General features: G+C 40.5%; 1 protein-coding gene across 3 annotated transcripts in view; it reads left to right on the top strand.

The window, feature by feature from the left end:
- Positions 1–21060, top strand: part of LOC121326830 (ephrin type-B receptor 1) — a 382350-nt gene that overhangs the window by 226208 nt on the left and 135082 nt on the right. For all 3 annotated transcript variants that reach the window (XM_041270396.1, XM_041270397.1, XM_041270398.1), the window contains exon 6: positions 12549–12673. In XM_041270396.1, coding sequence (XP_041126330.1) covers positions 12549–12673 — 125 coding nt within the window. The remainder of the gene's footprint in view (positions 1–12548; positions 12674–21060) is intronic.

Here is a 21060-nt window from a genome sequence, read left to right as displayed (position 1 = left end):
GTACCTTGCCAGCAGGAGCAGAACCCTGGGCCACACCCCCTTTTGTACGCTCCATCCCGTTCCCATTGGTCAGCGAGGGCAACCGCCGTCAACCAATACGCCATTGTCACCACGCTTTCCGACTGGGTCGATGACGTTGCGCACCGTGGCTCCGTCCCCTTTCCAGGTGGCCGACTTCCACGTCCCCTGGGGATGACTGCTCCTCCTCCCTAACGCCCTCACTGGTCGGGAGGGAGATCTAAAATAAGAGTTCATTCTTTCTTTGTCACAGACAGACATCAGTTTTGGAAGTACCTCCACTTATAGGCATATAATGACCTAGTGGAGGCTGCCTTGGCATTGTGAATGTGCCTACAACTGCCTAGAGCTGTCCAGCAGTCCTGTTCAGGGTCCAGACCCATAACTGGTACCTACTTAGTTCCGGTTGCCAAAGAGTGCCTTTCGCTTGGCTGAAGAGATCTAGATGGAGTGGGATCTGCCAGGGCTCGCCTTCAAGGAGCTGGCACAAGGTTGCAAACCAGATTCTCCTGGGCCACCAAGGAGCCACCAGGAGAACAGTCACCTTCGTGAACTGGACCTCATTGGAGATCCAGGAGGAAGTGCTGGAGAGCGAGGTGAACTGCCCGCAATTCCAGAATATTTATGTGCAGTGACATCCAGGGGCTTGACCAGGACCTGCAGACTCCTCTGCCCTCCCACACTGCACCCCAACCCGTGTTGGAGGTGTCTGTCATCACCACTTGATGATTCAGCACTACTCCTAGATGCCACTGCTCCCTCCCGCGACTGGGAACAGATCAACCGGTCTTCTACATAGTTTAACATCCTTGCTGCCGCAGGGGGACCAGGATGGCATCTACATACTTTGAAAAGGGGCTAGGGAGAGGCCAAATGGCAGCACTGAAAACTTGTACACGCTTCCCTGGAAGGCAAAGCGGAGGTATTTCATGTGTGCTGGATGAATAGGAATGTGGAAGTACGCGTCCCTTAAGTCCACTGTGGTAAACCAGTCGCCCGGCCGGAGCGACTGGAGAATGTGACGGTGGGTTAGCATTTTGAACCTCTTCTCCTTTAGAAAACCATTGAGGTGCCTCAGGTCTAAGATGGGGTGGAAGCTGCCATCCTTCTTGGGCACTAGGAAGTATTTCGAGTAGAACCCCTCCCCAAGGGAGATGGGGTCTACAAGACAGATAGCCTACTTGCTGAGTAAGGTGGCTACTTTGTGCTGTAGCACCGAGGCCTAGAGAGGGTCTGTCACAGATGTATTTGTGACTCCTCGAAAAGGATGAGGTCCCATACGGAACTGTAGAGTGTAACCGGTTTGTATAGTGGTGAGCACCCAGATGTCCGAGGTGCAAGTACGCCAGTATTGCAGTTGGTGTGGAGAGAAGCGGAGGGCCTGAGGCCCTACTGGGGCTGATGAGGCTGAGGAGAGGCACTCTGCTGCAGTAGTCTACAGCGGGCTTGGAACTGCCACTTGGAATGCTGCTGCGTGGGGGCTCTGCGTCATGGTTTCCCACATTTCTGGTGGGAGGCTCAGTTGCCTGCTGGTGCTGTGGACTGTAGGCAGTGCCTCAGGTCACCCACATGAGCCGTGAGGACTGGGACCATATGTGTCACCTGCTGCACCCTGTATGGCTGCCAGCAGCTCAACCTACCCCATGCCGGACTGTGTGAAGGGAGCATTGCAGCCATCTGCTTTGACACCTCACGTTCTCGGTGGGATCGTTGAAGTATCTCCTCCACTACCGGACCAAAAGTATGCCCTGATGAAATCAGTGCATCTAGGAGTGCTGATTTGTCATTGCAACCTGGAGACCTGGAGTAGAGAGCTGGTCACTGTACGTAACTCAGACACCAGTGGCGCTGGATCATTGAGGTATGCCATCAGCAAACTTGCTGAGTTCGCCGTGCTTGTGCGCCTGCAGCGTAAGCCCTCTTCAAGTGAACCTTGGTGACCCTGCATTGCGGATTAGGACAAGCAAAGTCTCTGGGTAAGCCACCTACTGGGGGAGACTTAACTAAGGCTGCGATAGTTGAGTCCACAGGGGGAAAACCCGCCATTCCCAGCTTCTCTGGTCCTTCCAAGCAAAGTGTGCTGAGCAGCTTGCTTCAGCACACTAAACGCCAAGGCTAGATGTTCCCAAAGAAAGTCGGGGAAAGTAGGGAAAGGCTGAAGGTGCAAGAAGGTGCTTCCAGAGGCAGCAGGCCCATTGCGCCCCTTTCCTTGGAAAGGAAGTCACCATCCCACGAGGGCACCGAGAAATAGTGTCCTCATCTTCCTCAGCTATCCCCAGCACCAGTTCCACCCTGTAAACTTTTGTGAAAATGTGCAAAATGCTATTTTACTATGAGACTCAATTTAGCAGGACAGGTATAGGTGCAAAACATTGTTTGGCAGGAGATCGTTTTTTGCTTTACACTGGAAAAAGTCTCAAAATCCCTAATAATCCCACAGTTTTGATATGTTTCTTTGTAAATTACGAATTGAAATAATGTTTTCATTAAGTGTACCAGGGTGTTCAGAAAAAGTTGTTAAGAAGACATTTTCTTATAGGTGTCCCCAGGCATGACATAATTAACAACCCTCTCAACTAAACTCTCACCTTCAGTACTACATTTTTAGATATCTGTTCTTTGTAATGTGTGACTTGACAAAATTGGCAAAATTTAACAGCAAGGTAGAAGTGGTCTGGGAGCAGTGTCAGCACAATGAAACACAAATAAATCTCCCAAATTGTAATTGTATAAAAGCAGCAGAGAACATTATTTGGCACTGCTACAAATGTGCTACTTACTGTCCTTGTGACACATGTGTTGGCTTTTAAATATGTGAGAAAACGTTCCTAGCTTTTTAATGCATGTTCATCTTCATAATCCAAACATAGCGTACTGGAAAGCAGATGTGTGAAGCACTATGGCTGCAGTGTTACAGTGCAGTGAGCTTTTGAAGTTGCACTGTAAATGCAGTGTGGTTTGCACCTGCAGTCAGTCCTATAATTCAATTGAATATGCTTGTTAATTATGTTGATATACACGCTTTCAAGTGCTCAGGCTATAGTAATTAAAAATCCAGCAATCAAGATAAAGAGAAATTTGGTGAACAAAATGATTGTAAACATCAGGCTCGCTATTTGAAAGACAATGTATCCTTATCTGCAGTACTCTGTAGAGACCCATTTGCCTTTATGAAGTGAGGGCTTAATTGCAGGTTTAAATTAAGGATATCCTTTAACAAAAAAAATGTAATTGCTGTTTTCCAGTAGCACATACTATGGAAACAATTACAGTAATGGTTACATTAATTACATAGTGTATGTGTTATTGATTGCATTGTAGTTGCTAAAGAAAATGCTCATTTGAGGGTATAAATGAATGTGCATAATTTTTGAAGCACGTATAATGAAGACAGTTTTGAAAAGGCATTCTTTAGAACAGGCGTTCCCAAACTTTCACAGCTCAAGGCCCCCCAAAACATTTCGAATCCTAGCTGAGGCTCCCCACCCAGTGAATCTCTATTACTATTATTATTTAGTCATTAGCAGACATCCTCATCATTTTTATTATTAAGTAATTTAGCTGCAGACACCTTTATCCATTGTAACTTACATTTTTATTTTATTTTAACTTGCATATAATGTACTACATATACATTACACAGGTAACAACATCCCTACAAAAAATACACTTCATCACACATTATGTCTCACTGCGTGAGAAAAAGACAATATGGTAGCATAAAAGCAGACCAGTAGTAATGCCAACGTTTTTTCTTGTAGATACTGAACATATCACCTTACTCTTATTGCAAACAACAAATTAAATGATAAAACAAAAAGGTATGAGGATAAAAAAAAAATTAAAGTTAATAATAATACTACAAAGTACTCTGGGTTCTGCATGCCTAATGGGGTGGGTGCGCTTGGTAATTCTTGCACAGGTCATTAAAACTCAGTTTCATTCCAGTCAATGATATTCTCATGTCACTCTCCACATTGAGATGTGCTCTGTGCTTTGTCTTCAGTGCTGTCAGTGTGGTAAACTCAGTCTCACACATATACGTTGTAGCAAAGGGTAAAATAGTTCTTAGAGCTTTTTTGTTAGCAGGGTACTCATCCATAATATGTACCCGGAACTGTGCTAACAGAACAGTAGAGAATTTAATCTTTAAAGTCCCGTCGTTTGACAGTTCAATCAACTCCCGTTGGGATTTCAGGTCAAGGTTTGTATTGATTTCAGAATCAAAGGAATTTGAGATCAAAGTCAAATGTTTGTTTTCGAACTTTGGAAAGTATTGACTGAAGTACTGTTGCAAATGAATCAAATGAGAGACAATGAGTGGCAGGATGCTGCTAATACGCATGCTGGAAGATTTAAGTTTTTCATGTAAAAGTGGAAATATTTCTGTTACGCCTTGTCATGAAGATGGCTGTTGTGGGTGATGTCAGACCAGAAACAGGAACCAGGAAATAAACAACAGAGAAGTGGAGTTGGGTGGAGCTGAGCGATTGGTTTAGCTCAGCATTTAATAATGAACAGACTGAAAATAAAAGGTTGTAAAGACAAACAAAACACAGGACACTTTACTTTCGCCAAAATAAAGAGACAAACAAAACAGACTACACAGACAAACACGGTGAGCCGATATTTTAACTATTACTATGATCCTACCTCTGTCTCCAATCCCGTTCTCCACTCACCGAACACACAACCCTGAGTGAGTGAAAACATGCTGCTTTTATGCAGCTGTACCTAGACTCGATTGCTAATCAATCATTCAAGGAGTTGCGGTACAACTGCACGTTAATTAATAAAGTGCAATTCCTCATGCTCGCATATTATTACATTTCACCTGCACGTGAAGTGCTGTGCAATCCTCGTGCCTAAATACAAATATACATTTTAAACAACTTGTGATCCACAGACCCATTTATATCCCACTTACCAATGACTATACACCAACATTAACACACAACATGCAACATATAACACTGAAATACACACAGGGGTGGGCAACATTGCCACATATCCTCCCCCTCCTTGTGCGTAGCACACATGGCCTCAATGGCCACCTCCCCACTTAAAATCCCAAAAGTCTTGCTCAAAGTCCCGGGCCAAGAAGAGGGACTTTAAAGGGTTCGTGGGTGGAAATGTTGCCAGTAGCCAGGCTGCTACTGGCCATGCTGTCAGCAGATGTGCTGACAGTGGGGCGAGTCTCTCCTCCCTCTGTACCACTGGCAGTGGAAATGCTGCCAATGGCGAGGCTGTTAGCAGGCGTGCTGACAGCTCCCAGACTGACTTCTACAAGGGGTAATTTCAGCAGTGGAAAGGCTGCTGAGGAAGGTGGTTTCCTGACCTCTCCTCCCTTCTTCATAGCCGGCAGCTCCCTCTGGTGGGGCTCCGGCCACACTGACCCCTGCAGCCAAGCAAAGCTGACGGCGACCCCTATTGAAGCAGTTCTGAAGAGTCAGAACAAGCTGGGGTGCGGGTTTTGGCCCTCTTTTCGGCCACCGCGGCCGGACGGTTCTTCCCCGTGCTTCCCTCAGCAGCCTATGCAAGGGCTGCTGAAGACCGCTAGCATCTAGTCCTGGTCGTTCTGGTGAAGGGAGAGTCAGCTCCTGCTCCTCTCCCCCTAATGGTGATGGAGGCAGAGGTAGCTCCAGCTTCTCTCCTCATGATGGTGGGGGAAGTGATACCAGCAGGCATTCACCCTCTGCTGGTGGAAAGGGACCCAGCAGGCATTCACCCTCTGCTGGTGGAGGTGGTGGAGGCAGAGGCAGCTCCTGCTGCTCTGCTCATGCCAGTGGAGGTGGCGGAGGCAGAGGCAGCTCCAGTTGCTCTGCTCCTGCTGGTGGTGGAGGCAGAGGCAGCTCCAGCAGCTCCTGGTGACGGAGGTGGGAGCGACGTGAAGTCTCCTGGCCACGGAGATGGGAGCGGCGTATGGTCGATTCCCGGGTCCCCCCGTCTGGGTGCTCTATGCACGGGATCCTCCCACTCAGGCATTACTTTCGCCTCTGTATATTTGTGCCCATACGCCCCACAGCTGGGGCACAACTCCACCGTGAGGTTCTTTAAAAAAACCTCCCAACTGTCATCCCCGACCTCCTCCTGCTGTTGCTGTGGTTGCTGCTGCAGCTTTTTCATGCCACTCCTTCTCCTCACCTTCCTCTCCTGGGCTGGTTCTTCCTCCTCCTCTTGGAAGGGGCAGACATCCACCATGTGCCTGAACTCCCCACAGGCAAGGCACCAACCTTGGTCCTCCAGACTGTCGAGGAGCTCCTCTAGGTCAGTGGAGCCGTCTCTCCAGCCTTCCTTTTTTTATTTCCATAAAACTGCGGTTCCTGCTGTGGTCTGCGTTTAGGAGGTGCTTGTAATCCCATGATGACACTATGTGTCATGAAGATGGCTGTAGTGGGTGACATCAGACCAGAAACAGGAACCAGGAAATAGACAACAGAGAGGTGGAGTTGGGTGGAACTGAGCGATTGGTTTCGCTCAGCATTTAATAATGAACATAAAAGGTTGTAAATACAAAACAAACAAATTGGACTACACAGACAGACATGGTGAGCTGATATTTTAACTATTACTATGATTATTACCTCTGTCTCCAATCCCGTTCTCCACTCACTGAACACACAACCCCGAGTGAGTGAAAACATGCTGCTTTTATGCAGCTGTACCGAGACTCGATTGCTAATCAATCATTCAATTGGAGTCGCGGTACAACTGCACGTAAATTAATAAAGTGCAATTCCCCGTGTTTGCATATTATTACATTTTACTTGCACTGAAGTGCTGTGCAATCCTCGTGCCTAAATATTTTAAACAACTCGTGTTCCACAGACCCATTTATATCCCGTGTACCAATGACTATACACCAACAGTAACACACAGCACGCAACATATAACATTGAAATACACACAGAGGTGGGCAACATTGCCACACGCCTTCATTAAGTTTATTTTTTGCAGAGATCAAATTTTGTAGTGAATGCGCTAACTTTGTCTTGCATATTTAATACGGTTACGTCACAGCCTTGGATGCTTTGATTCAGAACATTTAACTGTCCAAATACAGTATATCTGACAAGTACTCTAGTTTCAGAATCCATGTAGGATTTTCAAAACAACTTGCGAGTTGGCTATTGTCTGTTGATAAGAACTGTTTCAGCTTATTTTGTAGTTCAAACACTTGTTGCATGACTACCCCATCTGACAACCAGCGTACTTCAGAGTGGAGCAGTAAGTGCTCCTGGCTTGCAGCCATTTCACTACAAAGAGCAGCAAATATTCTGCGCTTCATGTTTCAGCTGGTTAAACACATCATGCATATGTTTGGCAACAAGTGCTTCACGGTGAAGCATGCAATGACTTGCAATGGCATTTGGAGATTTTGACTTTATAAAAGTTACAACGCCATTACATTTTCCAGTCAGCACTCCCACACATCGCGACCAGTCTATTGAATTTTCTTGTATATATCTATCTAGCACTCTGAATATTTCCTCACCAGTTGTTCTCCCTCGTAATTCTTTACAGAAAAGGAATTCCTCAACAAATTCCCTCCCCCTCCCCCTTCTATAAACCTAACATATACAAGTAGTTGTGCAGCATTTGCAACGTCTGTACTTTCATCTAACTGCAAGACAAAGTACGGGCTAGCATGCAACCTATCCAAAAGTTGAGCAGAAACATCTTCTGCCATGTCACATATCCTTCAGCACACAGTATTATTTGACAACGGCACCACTTCAATTTTTTTGGCTGCTTCCTCACCCAGTATTTCACAAATAATATCAACTTTCGCTGGCAAAATGAATTCTTCCCCAGTTGTATGCATTTTTTTGTGCAAGCAATGTGGTATGAGGCTAGAAAAGGACCTCTCTGGGTATGCGGTATTCCTTTTTTTTTTTTAAATCAATAGATTTCCCAGCTTCATTTGGGTGTTTTTGCTGTAAATATTGTAAAAGCACATCACACATTGTGGGTAATCAAGATCGTCTTTCCTTGTAATACAAGAAACCCCAAATTGAATGTACTTGGCATGATAGTTTCAAGATTTAGATTTTGATGCCTCACTGAGGATGGCTGCTCGTTTGTACAGGTGGTACTGTTGGCACTGGGAATCATGGAAGCATCACTGCATTCGTTTTCTTGCTCAGCCTCCTTTCGTTGGTCTTTCAGAATCCGCTCTATTTTGACTGTTATACTCTGCCGAGTTCTCAATGTACATGTGCAGAAGTGGAATGTTTTATTTTATCAAAAAATATTAAATAGTTTTTTAAATTAAATAGTTTTTTTTTTTTCAATCATATTTTGCCAGAAATTCTGCTTTATATTTAATTGTAGTCTCATTAGGCCAGGGAGCACAAAGGCACAAGTTTTAAGATTTGTTTATTTAACTCTTAAGATTTACTTTTAAATAATTCACACATAATTTTCTTTTGTTGAATAATTTTACATATTTGCTTACATATTTGACCCTAGTTTGGGAACCCCTGCTTTAGAACACATATTTGAGAGTATATGACCTTTGTCCATATGCCAATTTATTTGGACCTGTGGGTGCCATTGCTCTGGTAGGAAACATATTCTCCTGGTATACCCAGGGTCCCAACATTACTCTGGAAGGCTATAGTTTACATTGGCATCAAGTCCAATCAACAGTGTTGTACTTGTATCCTGATTGTGAGGGCTACTTTCAAGATGATAATAAACCTGTCCCTCAAGCGAGGATGATGCAAACACTTGGTTTGGAGATTTCAAGTTAGCTATACAATTGTATAAGCAACTTTTTAGGACCTGAGAAAAATTAAAAAGGTCTAATTAAGCACATTATTAGTTCAATTAAGGGTTTGATTAAGTAACTGAGAACTAAGTTGTAATGAAAACCAGCAGACAGGGGTCCCCGAGGGTGTACAGTTGTACAGTACTTGGACTGACTTATAGTTTTCTACACAAAACTGTACATTGTAACCCCAGTACTGTGCTTACTGATAAAACCCTTGCACAATCACCATTGATTGTGGTTGCTTCATAAGGCAGGGGTGAGGCTGTGATGATTAGCCCTCACTGACAGAATTGTTCCTCTTGGCCCAATTTCATGTCCCTCTTATTTGAGACACTCTTGTTTATTAGCAACTCACCGACCATCACCTTCAAAGCAATAACAATATTAATAATAATGTATTCCATAGATACCTGACCTTCACAGAGCTACACTATGTAGTAACACACTATATACCAGTAGCCTGACCTTTTATTGCAAGAGAAAGTAGTTTCTTTAATTTGCATGCATCTCATCTTCAGACAGCACTGCTGGTTTGTGATGATAAAGACTTTTAATTGACAATTTCCAGAATGGCTTTTGTCAGATCCCTTGAATTTTGGTGTAAGGAGAGCGCATTAAAACATCAATGTGCCCAAACTAACCTTTTGTTTTAAAGTGAAAAATAATCAAAGAATTGGAGAATGTAGTTATAACCTGCTTGCCCCCTTTTCAATTGAATTCTCCTCAGCTCTATTTCACCAAGACGGGACACGAATGGCTTTTTAAAAGCTGTCAGTGTGCAAAGCACACACTCCCATTCGTTTCTAAGATCTGAAAAAACTCCAGCCGTCGTTATGGGTTAAAGGAGTCTTACATGTGTCACGTACGGTATTCATGATGTTTTGATTTATTATTTCTCCAATTCAGGATCTGATTGTAAATTAGCTTGGGGTATGATTATAGTGTATTGGAACTGAGTATGGTGTAGTGTGCAAGATATATTTGTATTTGGACTAGTTAAAATTGTAATAATAAAATACCTTGTTTTGAATTCAAGTCATGTAGAACCCGACCTTTATCAAAATAATCAGACTAGACGACGTTTCTAGTGAATACAAAGGAACAGAGACGAAGGTTAGTCTTAACAGGGGTATTGTTAGTACAAATATTTACTTTCACAATTCTCAATGTTCAGTTGCCTTGTAAAACCCACATCAATTTGTATAAATCACATACAAACAAACACTATAGTGTTCATTAACTCAAATCATGAATTGAAAGCAGTAATACTTTTCTTACATTCCACTTAAAACAAAACATTAATTTTACATTAAGGTCTGCTTATTAAAACACTACTTATTGAATTCTTAACGTCTTGTACTGCCTCCTCCAGCTGCTTCGTGTCTTCAACAGTACAGGCACCTTATAGGACTATTTAATGTGGATCTCTCAAAATCACATTTGTTGTCTGTCAGATTGCAACAGGAAGAAGCAACTTGTATATACTACAGAGTGCATGTGAGATGTGCTGTTTGCTATCAAATGACAGGACATGGAAGGAACAGAGCCCATTAAAGTGTGTGGTGAATAGCACAGGTGGTTACTTCTTTATCCACTGTGCCCCACTGCCTTAAAAAAAAAAAAAGTTAATTATTACTGATCATTTTATCATGATGTGTATTATATCTGTAATCCAAAAGGAGATCTCAGCACAAGTGGTTATGATAGAAAAACGGCAGGACCAAGTGCTCGCCAGTAATTGATGGTGCCGTGTGAACCTGTTCGGTGGAGCGTGTAGAAAGTGGCAGGCACCATGAAGTAAAACAAAGCTTCACTCTGTGCTGTTTAGCAAAGGGGCTCCATCCTGTTTATCGTCAGAGGTAGCGAGGATAAATAAAAAGAAACTGAAGCCTCGTATCACAGCAATATAAAAACTAGAAGCAGATGCCTTGGCTGTTTGTTACCGATTTTTTTTTTTTTTACATCAAAGCTTAGTAGCTCTTATGCAGAACCAAACACTTCTTTGATTAACACAATTCACTTCCTTTGCAAATTGCAGGGAGTACCACAGTACCACCAACAACTACTGTATATTTTATTCTGCATGTGTCATAGTTGTTTCTTGCTGGTTGTATACCATTAGCAGTTTTATTTATTTATTTATTTATTTATTTATTTGTTTATTTTTTTACCTTTAACTAATGGAATATGTAGTTCCCTGAATCTTAACATGAATTTCTCTAAACTGATTATATTGCTTTAGATGGCATACCAAATCCATTAGTGTTAAGTAAAATATTTAGGGCTAGAGCTGTTTAGAGCTATTTAATCCAAATTGTTAAATGTCTAAACACCAAAAAAAGAAAAAAATTGTAATGGTGATAGGTTTAAAAAATATCCCTAAACATTTTAATTACTGATGTGGTTGGTTCTGCATCATAGCTGCAAATATATCAAAAGCATAACTAATGTTAACATCCCATGTAAGTGTATTACACAAAGTTATTGAACATACTGTGATATGGAAAACATTTCTATTAAGGGAGCATTACATACTATGCATTAACGCACAGAAGAATATATTAGGGCCTTGTTTTTCTAATGTGTTATTATTTATATCCTTGTTATTTGCATACAAGTTTTGCATTTGCTATGGCACAAAGGGTAAACATTGGCTTTACTATGCCATAATAAAGCTTCATCAGCAGGATGCCTGTACAAAACATGTGTCCCTTTATTACAATTATGAAGTATAAACTAACTTAAGCTACACTGGAGCACTCACTAACTCAACTTCAAATCCCACAAGCATTGCAAGCAAAAGGCTGATTCAGTTGCAGCAGTGTTTTCTGCCTTCCCATCTGTTTTTAATGTCCACTGAGCTAATAAAAAGATTCTTCAAATCTCACTATTTACACATTTCCATGTGCTCGAGGTTTGAAAAGCTGAACTCCTTCATGAATTACTTATTTCTTGTCAAAAGATTTGATTTAAATGTGTAATATGTTTTTGTCCGTTATACACCACACCACTGTACTGTACTTTTGCTGTAGTCTTTCAGTTATACATATTTACGTTATATATACATTATTTTGCGTAATGCAGTCATAATGATTTAATTGGGGGTCTGCAGTTTTCAGATTATATACTAAAATAATAATGGAACATGTTTTACAGAATAAAAAATATGTTGAGGTCAAGACATTTAACTATTTACACATTAAACAGTTCTAACAGCAAAGCTGTTTATTCTGGGTGATACAAAAAAGAGCAACATGTGGCGTCCATGCAAAAGAGCAGTCAAAGCAAGCTTTATTTGTATTTATTATTTACAGAAATCACAATAATAACACAGTAAAAAGGTAAACACTAAAGTCATTTATTCTTTAAATACATCAAAAATTATCAAAGGACGTTTTATTTTAAAACTGAGATCAATTACATCATCATTTGCATGATCAAACAGGTGTGTACTGACAAAGAAACCCAGTGACTAGCTTCTAATAATGTCATAAAGGGCAGCATCTGGCTGGTCAATTCCAGGTGGTTTAATGGCAGGCTGGACATGTTATTTGGGTTTTTCTTTCCTTTTTTCCTTTTTTTTTTAAAGCCCAATACTTAACTGCACAATGTTAAACATATTTGCATGTATGTAACTTAGCTGTTGCATTTTTAGATGGTCAGTAATTTCTTAGGCTAACCTCTAATTGCATCTTAGCTAAAAAAAGAAAAAAAAAAGCACCGATCAAACTGTTTTTTATTTCATTCCTCCCAGCTCCCTCCATGGTTCCCATCATGCACCAGGTGAGCGCCACCATGAAAGCCATAACGTTGTCATGGCCGCAGCCGGAGCAGCCCAATGGAATCATCTTGGACTATGAGCTCCGATACTACGAGAAGGTAAGGGCTGGAACTATACAGCAGTCAAGCATAAGTTGTAGGACCCTATTTTTAAGCACTATACAACAACAAAAACAAACTTAAAATCCTGAATTGAAAAGTCATGTCACCCTAATTACAACACCTAGTCATTGGGACATTTAGCACCTAAGGTCATAAAAGTGATGGGTCCAAGCTACAATCACATGAAGGTATGGAGCAGCCAGACTCATTGGGGTAGAATTTCAAAGGCGACTAAGGGCTGTAGATACACCTATCTCAGCATTTTAGACGTTCCGTCTAGCGTCTAGTGTAAGAGTGATTTTCTAAAGTGTCTAAATCCCCATGTCCATGTCCTTAGACGCTCTGCCCTGTCTATCGGCATCTAGTCGAGGTTTAGCTCATTACCATACTTATGTGTAATTTTCAATCATTTAGACTCCGTCTAAACAGTCATATAAGCGTTGAAAGTTAGACCTGCTCCAACAGTGTGTAGAGCACGTCTACAAAAAGGGGATGTTCCGTGCAAGGCGAGAGCACAATGGCGTATCTACTATTAGAACTGGTGTGTGTTCAAGCTGCTCAGAGGAGAGCAAGAAGATGAATTGTGATGATAGTGAAAGGGTATACCATCCTCGATTGGCTTATTTAAACATCCCTAAGGAAGAAGTACGCTTCAGACTCAACACAGAGGCTACAGTAGATCTGTGTGAAATACTAGGACCTGATTTGGAAAGTCAGACAGAATGTGGACATGCATTAGCTATAGCAGTAAAGGTAACAGCTGCTCATAGATTTTATGCCTCTGAGGGAGATTGATTGGAGATATATGCGGTGTGAGCATATATCTAATATCAAAAATCATTACCGAAGTCCAGTGGCGGTTGGTTAACAGTGTTCACATGTTCGCCGAACCCCCAGCATTTTTGTAAATTAATTGTGCTTCCCATTCGTCAGGATGACGTGTGTTTCATTTCCCCCACTCACACTGGCACATCAGCAATGCAGCTCATCCCATCTGTTTAATAGACTGAAGACGGGCGCTCAGAAAAGCGAGTGCCTAAACCCGCTGTGCACATGCGCAGTAGCAACCAGCTGCCAGCCAAGACTGGTTATGATTGGTTTAAAAAGGTCTGGATGGAGTGCAGCCTGGTAATGAACATGGCGATCAAGCGATCAGTGTGCATGTGTCAAGATAACCAAGGCTAAATACAAACTGCTCAAAACTTTGTCTCTCAGTCTTGCAGAGTGCTACTTTGCAAAACGACAGAACACATTTAAGCTGTTTCCATATTGCTATTCTAATTATTCTAAAAGTATCTAAAGTCAAATTATTCTTGTCTATCTTCATCCATCTTTATTTTCACATTTGATTTCACATTCCACATATATTGTTGTTTTCATAGTTTTAGTTTACCTTTATTTCATGCCATTTATCCAATTTATCCCCAAGGCTGCAGTTCTTAAGCAGTGCTTCTTACCGCGTTCAGCAGTTTTGTTGTTAATTTACCGAGTACCGACCACTACCAGTTTTGGATAATCGGTTATTAAAAATAGTGTACAGTATATGTGTATTTTATTTTTAAAATATTTTATATATTTTGTTAAATCCTGATGCTGAATACTGTGTATCCGTGTCAGGTCTTTCTTCTTTATTTTTCTAGACATTTTTAAATATTAGATCAGTCTTTTCTGCCACTACTGACTGTTTAAGAAAATCGGTTAATAAATAAATATAAACAAAAGGGACTTAAACCTAAATCCCTGGGAATTGAACTCATGAAAGTACTAACAACACCTATGTGATATATATATTATATATATATTATATATATATTGATATTATATAATATATATCGGGCGTCTTTAATATTCTAAGAAGACATGAATACAGTAGAATTTCTGTTAGCAAATAATTGTGCAGAAACTCCAAACCAAAAGATTGGGACCCAGCAGACCTCCCATAAAATGAGTGCCGGTGAACAGTGACAGAGGACGAACATACACTCGAACATTTAACAAGTCCTGGCATAAGCCGAGGCCATGCGGTTGTGCAAGTGAAAGCCACAATGCACTGTTTTGCTTTCCTTGCCTTTTTGCTAAGGCTCGGGGTGACACTGATGCAGCATGGTTCTGGAGTTACAGACCTGCAACATCTGTCTTCTAAATAAAAAAAGCATGAGGTTTCTAGAGTTCATAAAACATTGAAATGCATCTAAGTATGTTAGGTAGAGTGAATATTGCTGTCCAACTTACCAGTGCTTACCAAAACACCATAAACAAGCACAATGAAGAGGTGTCTAAAAACCGACACATGCTTACAAGCATCATTGAGTGCATAAAGTTCTGTGGAGCTTTTGAATTGGCCCTAAGAGGTCATGATGAAACATCTTCATCATCTAATCCTGGTGTGTTTCTTGGACTGGTAGATTTTGTTTCAAAGAATGACCAGGCCCTGGAAACACACTTGAAAATGGCCACAGTCTTTAAAGGCACCTCAAAGACTGTTCAAAATGAACTTCTAGGCTGCACGTTGGAGGGAAAATATTATGAAAGAACTGAAACAGACTGATTATGTTGCTATTCAAGTGGATGAAATCAGTGACATTGCAAATATTTCCAAAGTGTACTAGTTTTTAGGTGCATTGTTCCCAAAACTGGATGTGTTGAGCGTTTTTTGGGGTTCACTGAGCTGAAACATGTAAATGCTGATGCTATTTCCACTGCCATTATGAAACAGCTAGATGTCATATTCACAGAAGAAAGTGAAAAGGCTAAAATAATTGCACAGAGCTGTGATGGAGCTAGTGTAATGCGTGGTGAGACGGGTGGGGTCCAGAAGTTTGTAAGGGACAAATATCCAAATGCACATTATGTCCACTGTTATGCCTATCAAATCTAATAATGGGTCAAGCAGCAAGTCAAGTTTCAGAGGCTCACATTTTTTTTCAGACCCTCTCTGGTTTTTCACCATTTTTCTCTTGCTCTCCAAAGAAAACTGCTGTCTTGGATGAAGTCGTAAAGAAAAGACTTCCAACTGCTCCTCAAACCAGGTGGAATTTTTGTAGTTGAGCAGTGAGGACAGTGTTTGAACAGCATGAACATCTGCTGGAGTGTTTTCAAACAAGCAGCGATTCAGCAAAGACTTTGACAACATCACATTAGAGAAGAACATTTTTGCCATAGCCTCAATGACAGAGAGTTTCTGTACTTCCTGTATTTGTTTCAAAAGACAATGGTGAAAGTGGATATTTTTTATGGGAAACTTCAAGCATGAAACATCACATCTGTTGATGCTAATGCAGCGGTCACTCAATTTGTTGAAAGCATTCAGAACATACGAGCATCTGTTGGAACACTAGAATCCAGCCTCCCTGAGAACCTGCCACCAATGTGAATTGTGATTATCATATGATTTGTTTTATTTAATTGTTGTGCTACACAGGTGACAACAATATCCCCTGAAACCATGGCTGATGACCCCAGTGATAGAACAGCTTCTGCTCAGGAGAGATACAACACAGCACACTGTTCCACTCGTTCTTCCATAGAGAGAACATTTTGGCATTCTGAAAATGCATTTTTAGGTGCCTTGACCATTTGCATTGTTTGCTTCAAAATAGCCAGAAAAAAGTCTGTAAAATCATCACAGCATATTGCATATTGCATAACATCGCAGTCATCCGCAATATAAAAGTTGTAGACTTTGGAATTGAGCCAGATGACCCAGAAATAGCAGACATGAGGCAAGAAAATATTGAAACAATGTAATTGCAAATGTTTTTGATATTTAGTTTAATATGTTTTGGTAGTAATAGATAACATATGAAAACATTTTTTTTTCTTAATGAAAATAAATATGCAAATGTAATACAGTAGCCTAGAGGAAAGCCCACACATAAGAGTACAATATTACAACTATTACATAAACACCAATACAGCTTCATTAACGTTATAATGGCTTTGACATTGTATTGTCTTAATTATGAGTCATATTTGCCTTGAATTTTATGTTCAATTGAAAGTCGTGTAAATAGTCGTCCTGGAAGAGGCCTGCTGCTGTTACCTGCGAGAACACAATGGAAAGCTAAGAGTGGAAAGAGATGAGAGTTGACGAGAGGGAGACAGGTGTGTTGTAATGTTTGTAATGTTTGTGAACATTATTTACATTAATCTTAAACAAATATTGAGACAGAATCAAGTACTGATTGTTGAAAAAGAATTAGGTTTGTCTGTATATAGTTCATTATATGTTAATTTATTTTCCCCAAATTCGCATGTTCTGCTTTTTCTCAGCATTTCGTCACATGTTTTTATTACAGGAAATAAACGTGGAAAAATCTGAACAGTATTGTGTTGATAATGCGATCAATAAGCATGAAAAAGTCCTCAAGTAAAGTCTGAGCAATAATAGTGTGGCAGTGTGTCCCGCTGTGGCAGAGTGGTTGCAGTGACATCACGGACCCGGAAGAAGCAACACAAAAACAAAGGGCTGGGCAAAACTGAAGTGCAACGGCACTCAGCGCTTTATTAAATAATAAAACAAAACACCAAACAAAAGGGCACAAGGGCCAAAGAAACAAACAAACAATAAACCAGTAGTATGCTGTTTGCAAAACCAGCATACATAGCAATTGTTTCTTTCAATTTTCCACAGACTTATGTCTCTCCTCTGACACTTTCCACCTAATAAGCTTGGAGGGCATCTTTTCATAGTCTGTGGCTGGAGCCTTAATTGTCTAATTTGATTCAATAACTACCTTAAGGCTCCAGCCACATTCCCATGGGGGGATTAGGGAAGGGGTTTTAACCCTATCCCCACCAACCATACATTATAAGGCTGGCTTTTTCACCGGTCTCAAACTTGTCTGCCTGCACAAAATACACAGAGTACATTGACCTAGGCACAATTAGTTTGGCACTACTAGCAAATTGCAAATTGCACTGGGGCACACAGTAACAAAGCATATCCTTCAAGGAAGCTGAACCTAAGCCAGTAAAGAATTGAATGTAAGCAGCAAAATCTTGTAATCAATTCTGTATTTTACCGGTAACCAGTGAAGAAATGCTAAGATTGGTGATATATGGTTGTGCTTTCTTGTTTTTGTTAAATACCTGGAGAGAAATGATAAAACATGTAACAAAAGGGCTAATGACTCCTAGGTCGCACTTCCTGCTGTTGAAAAATTAATTCCATCTTTGTTTTTTTGAGGCTGCGTCTAGCTACCTTTTGAGCAGAGCATTCACCTTTCTCATGTGACGCTTTTCTTTTGATTGCAGTGGGTTTGTCAGTTCCCTTTCCTTCTGCAGTGGTGGAGGCGGGCACTGCAATTTCAGTTGCGGTTCCAGAATTGCTGCTATTGGTCAACTCCCTTGTGGCCACAGTGAGGTCTTTAATTGCTGTGACCATTGATCTTTGTAGTTCATTCAGCTCAGAAAGATTCATGTTGATGTTGGGCAGAATCTCATTCTGACACTGCTGTTCATACGAACATGAGCTCACTGTTTTATCTATGTTGGCTAAGGATGTTAAATGTGTGATCAGTATAGTTTTTAATTGTGTTTGGTGCTCTAACAAATATGTCTCAATGTGCTATTCATCAGGGATGAGTCTCTTTGGGTTGGCTATTTCTTGAATGTCAGTTGGAAGGGGTGACCCGTGGTGTTCTGGGGGTCTTCATCCTGCATTGCTCCCAGTGTTAAACCTTTTATTTGTTACATATCACAATGGAATAAAGGGTCATCTTGCATGTTTAGATTTGGTTGACTTGTTACTGCAGTCTCTGATGGATGGTTATTTGTCCCACGATAGCAAGTTCACAGTTGTATTAGATTTGCATTATTATTATTACTTAAGATAGTATTGGTAAGCTAACCCTAAGAGAACATTGGATTTGGCATTTGCATTTGCAATAACTACACATTTTACAGATGTAATTTTTCCACTAAACTATTTACTATTTCACAACATAATATCTTGGTTAGACTGGGTTTCCTGCAACAGATGCAACTCATCAAAAGCAGGTACTTTGCTTGGAACAGTAAAACTTTGCAAAATCTTTAGAATAAAAAAGAGAGTCTACAGCATGGTTATGATGATCTTCTATTGCTTTTATTTCATTAGCTGGCAGTTCTGTAGGCACTTAAATCTATTTACAAGGTTTCAAACTTGTGCGTTCTCACCCAACTGAACTGATAAAGTGTTTCACAATTGTTGATAGTTCTGACTACACATCTATGTATTCATGGGTATCCATATCAAATAAAGTGGACACTTTACTTTTAATTTATTAATTAAATTAATAAATGGATTGCCTAAGCAAGACATGTAAATCAAATTATTAATAGGTTAGTTGCAGTCTACTTTATGAAATAGACCTAATCACAAGACTTGTAAAGTACCATATGTATTTGTGTACGGACGTATTGCTTAGTGGCACAGACACAGTGATAGGAGGACATGTATTGATTAATCTCATTTAATTTGGGACTTTTAACTTACCACTTTGATTTTGCATATCAGCAAATGTGTCTACTCCAGCAATCCCTTCCAAATCTATGCACGGAATAGTGCTGAGGACTTTTTCCTCGAGAGGGGCCAAAGATAATGTTTGAGCGGGTCCACTGACCGCTTTTTTGTCATTGTATCTGTTTGACTTGCCTTAACTTTTACATTTCGCCTGATGTCTCACCAGCTCTTTTTCTCTTTTTTATTTCTTCCATTTATCTTACATAAAACTGATTCCCATTGTCTGTTTGTAATATTAGAATCTGTCCCTCTTGTTTGATATGAAGTAGTTATTTCATCTACCAGTACTTCACACTCTTCTAGAGAAATTTGGTTTCCTGCATTTGCCTGTTTTATGAGATGTTTTCCCAGATGGTCCAGCTTCATTGACGCTTGCCATTGTCTGGATCTGCTATAGCAACAAGCGAAGCCAGAACAACGTCTAAAACCTAGACGAAACACACCACTCCCGTTAATCTGCATACATTGTAAATGCAAAAGTAATTCACATAAACAGCTAGCTGACTAATGTCTAAAATCACTCTCTTGAATTCTAACTTTGATGCTAACCTATGAGAGAGGTTGGGCGTCGATACCGCAAATAGTAAACTTAGACGTTGACGAACGTCACATTCATCCAAATCATTTTTTAAAATCTCAACAAAAATGTAGTCATCTAGAAGACATGTAACTTTAGACGTTTGACTCAAATTTAGTCGCCCTTGAAAATCTACCCAATTATGTCTTAGCTAATTTGTTTTATAGGGTTTAAACAGATGCTAATCACCCAAAGTTATATATATATATATATATATATATATATATATATATATATATATATATATATATATATATATATATATATATGTGTGTGTGTGTGTGTGTGTGTAACTCCCTTGTCACTGTGTGACGCCTACTTCCAGTCCAAGGTTCATTTATCTGTAGTCTTGTGCCTTAGTGATGTTCAGCCAGTTCTCAGCTAAAAGCTAAAAACTGGGCAACCAAAACTGCCCTTTAAAACTTATTATTTCCCTACCAATCACCTGAATATTATCCCCAATAATTACACACCACAATTCGAAATTAAATAGGAAGGTTTCCTATCAAATTTTTACTTTTACTACATTTTAACAATACTTAAGCTATGTCTGCTATTATGCTAACTAACATGTGTATATGTTCTGGTAAAAACATTACACTATTGACCCTCTATTGTATATGTCACTGAATAAACATTAGCTGAAACCAACAGGCCTAACAGATAGGAAATAATGCCAAAAAGATAAATAAAAGAAAACAAAACCCAGGATGTGCCACTGTTGCAGGCCTGTACGATGCTAGTGCTTGTTGAGGCTGGAAATCGCCACTTCAGCTCTCTCTCTGGATTTTCAAAAATTCCAAACAAAAATGTGACCCGCAAAATGTGTGGCTCCATTTTAAAACGGCTGTACCAGTGCATTTACCTCAGACTGCCTTTTTATAATGGACACAGACATAGAAAGTTCTGTTTTTATTGCACTTAGCAACCTGGCATTGTCTTTTGTTCCATGTGCCAGTGGGTGCAGCGCTGGCTGGAGGTTGAGGGGCATTTGCCAGCCGGCTTTCGTGTCTCTTATCAAAATGTTTCTGCCCTAGCTCCAGGGCTAGCTGCAAAATGAAGTCCCTCTGAGTGATTGTGTTGCCGGTGCACTCCTTGTACAAAACCAAAGCGTTGATCGCTGCCAGGTCCAAAACATTATAAAAAATAGCCACAGGCCACTGCGAGTACCACCTTTGACAGAATACAGCTGCGCCATTTGATCCAGTATATCCACACCATACTTAGTTACGTTGTAAAATGCAACAGTCTCTGGCTTTAATTTAGCATCAGTCCCGATGGTCACTGATCTGTGCAAAAAGC

The sequence above is a fragment of the Polyodon spathula genome, chromosome 14 (assembly GCF_017654505.1).
Source record: "Polyodon spathula isolate WHYD16114869_AA chromosome 14, ASM1765450v1, whole genome shotgun sequence".
In the NCBI taxonomy this organism is placed as follows: domain Eukaryota; kingdom Metazoa; phylum Chordata; class Actinopteri; order Acipenseriformes; family Polyodontidae; genus Polyodon; species Polyodon spathula.
Note: the sequence above shows the minus strand (reverse complement) of the source record. Positions and strands in the feature narration are given on the sequence as shown.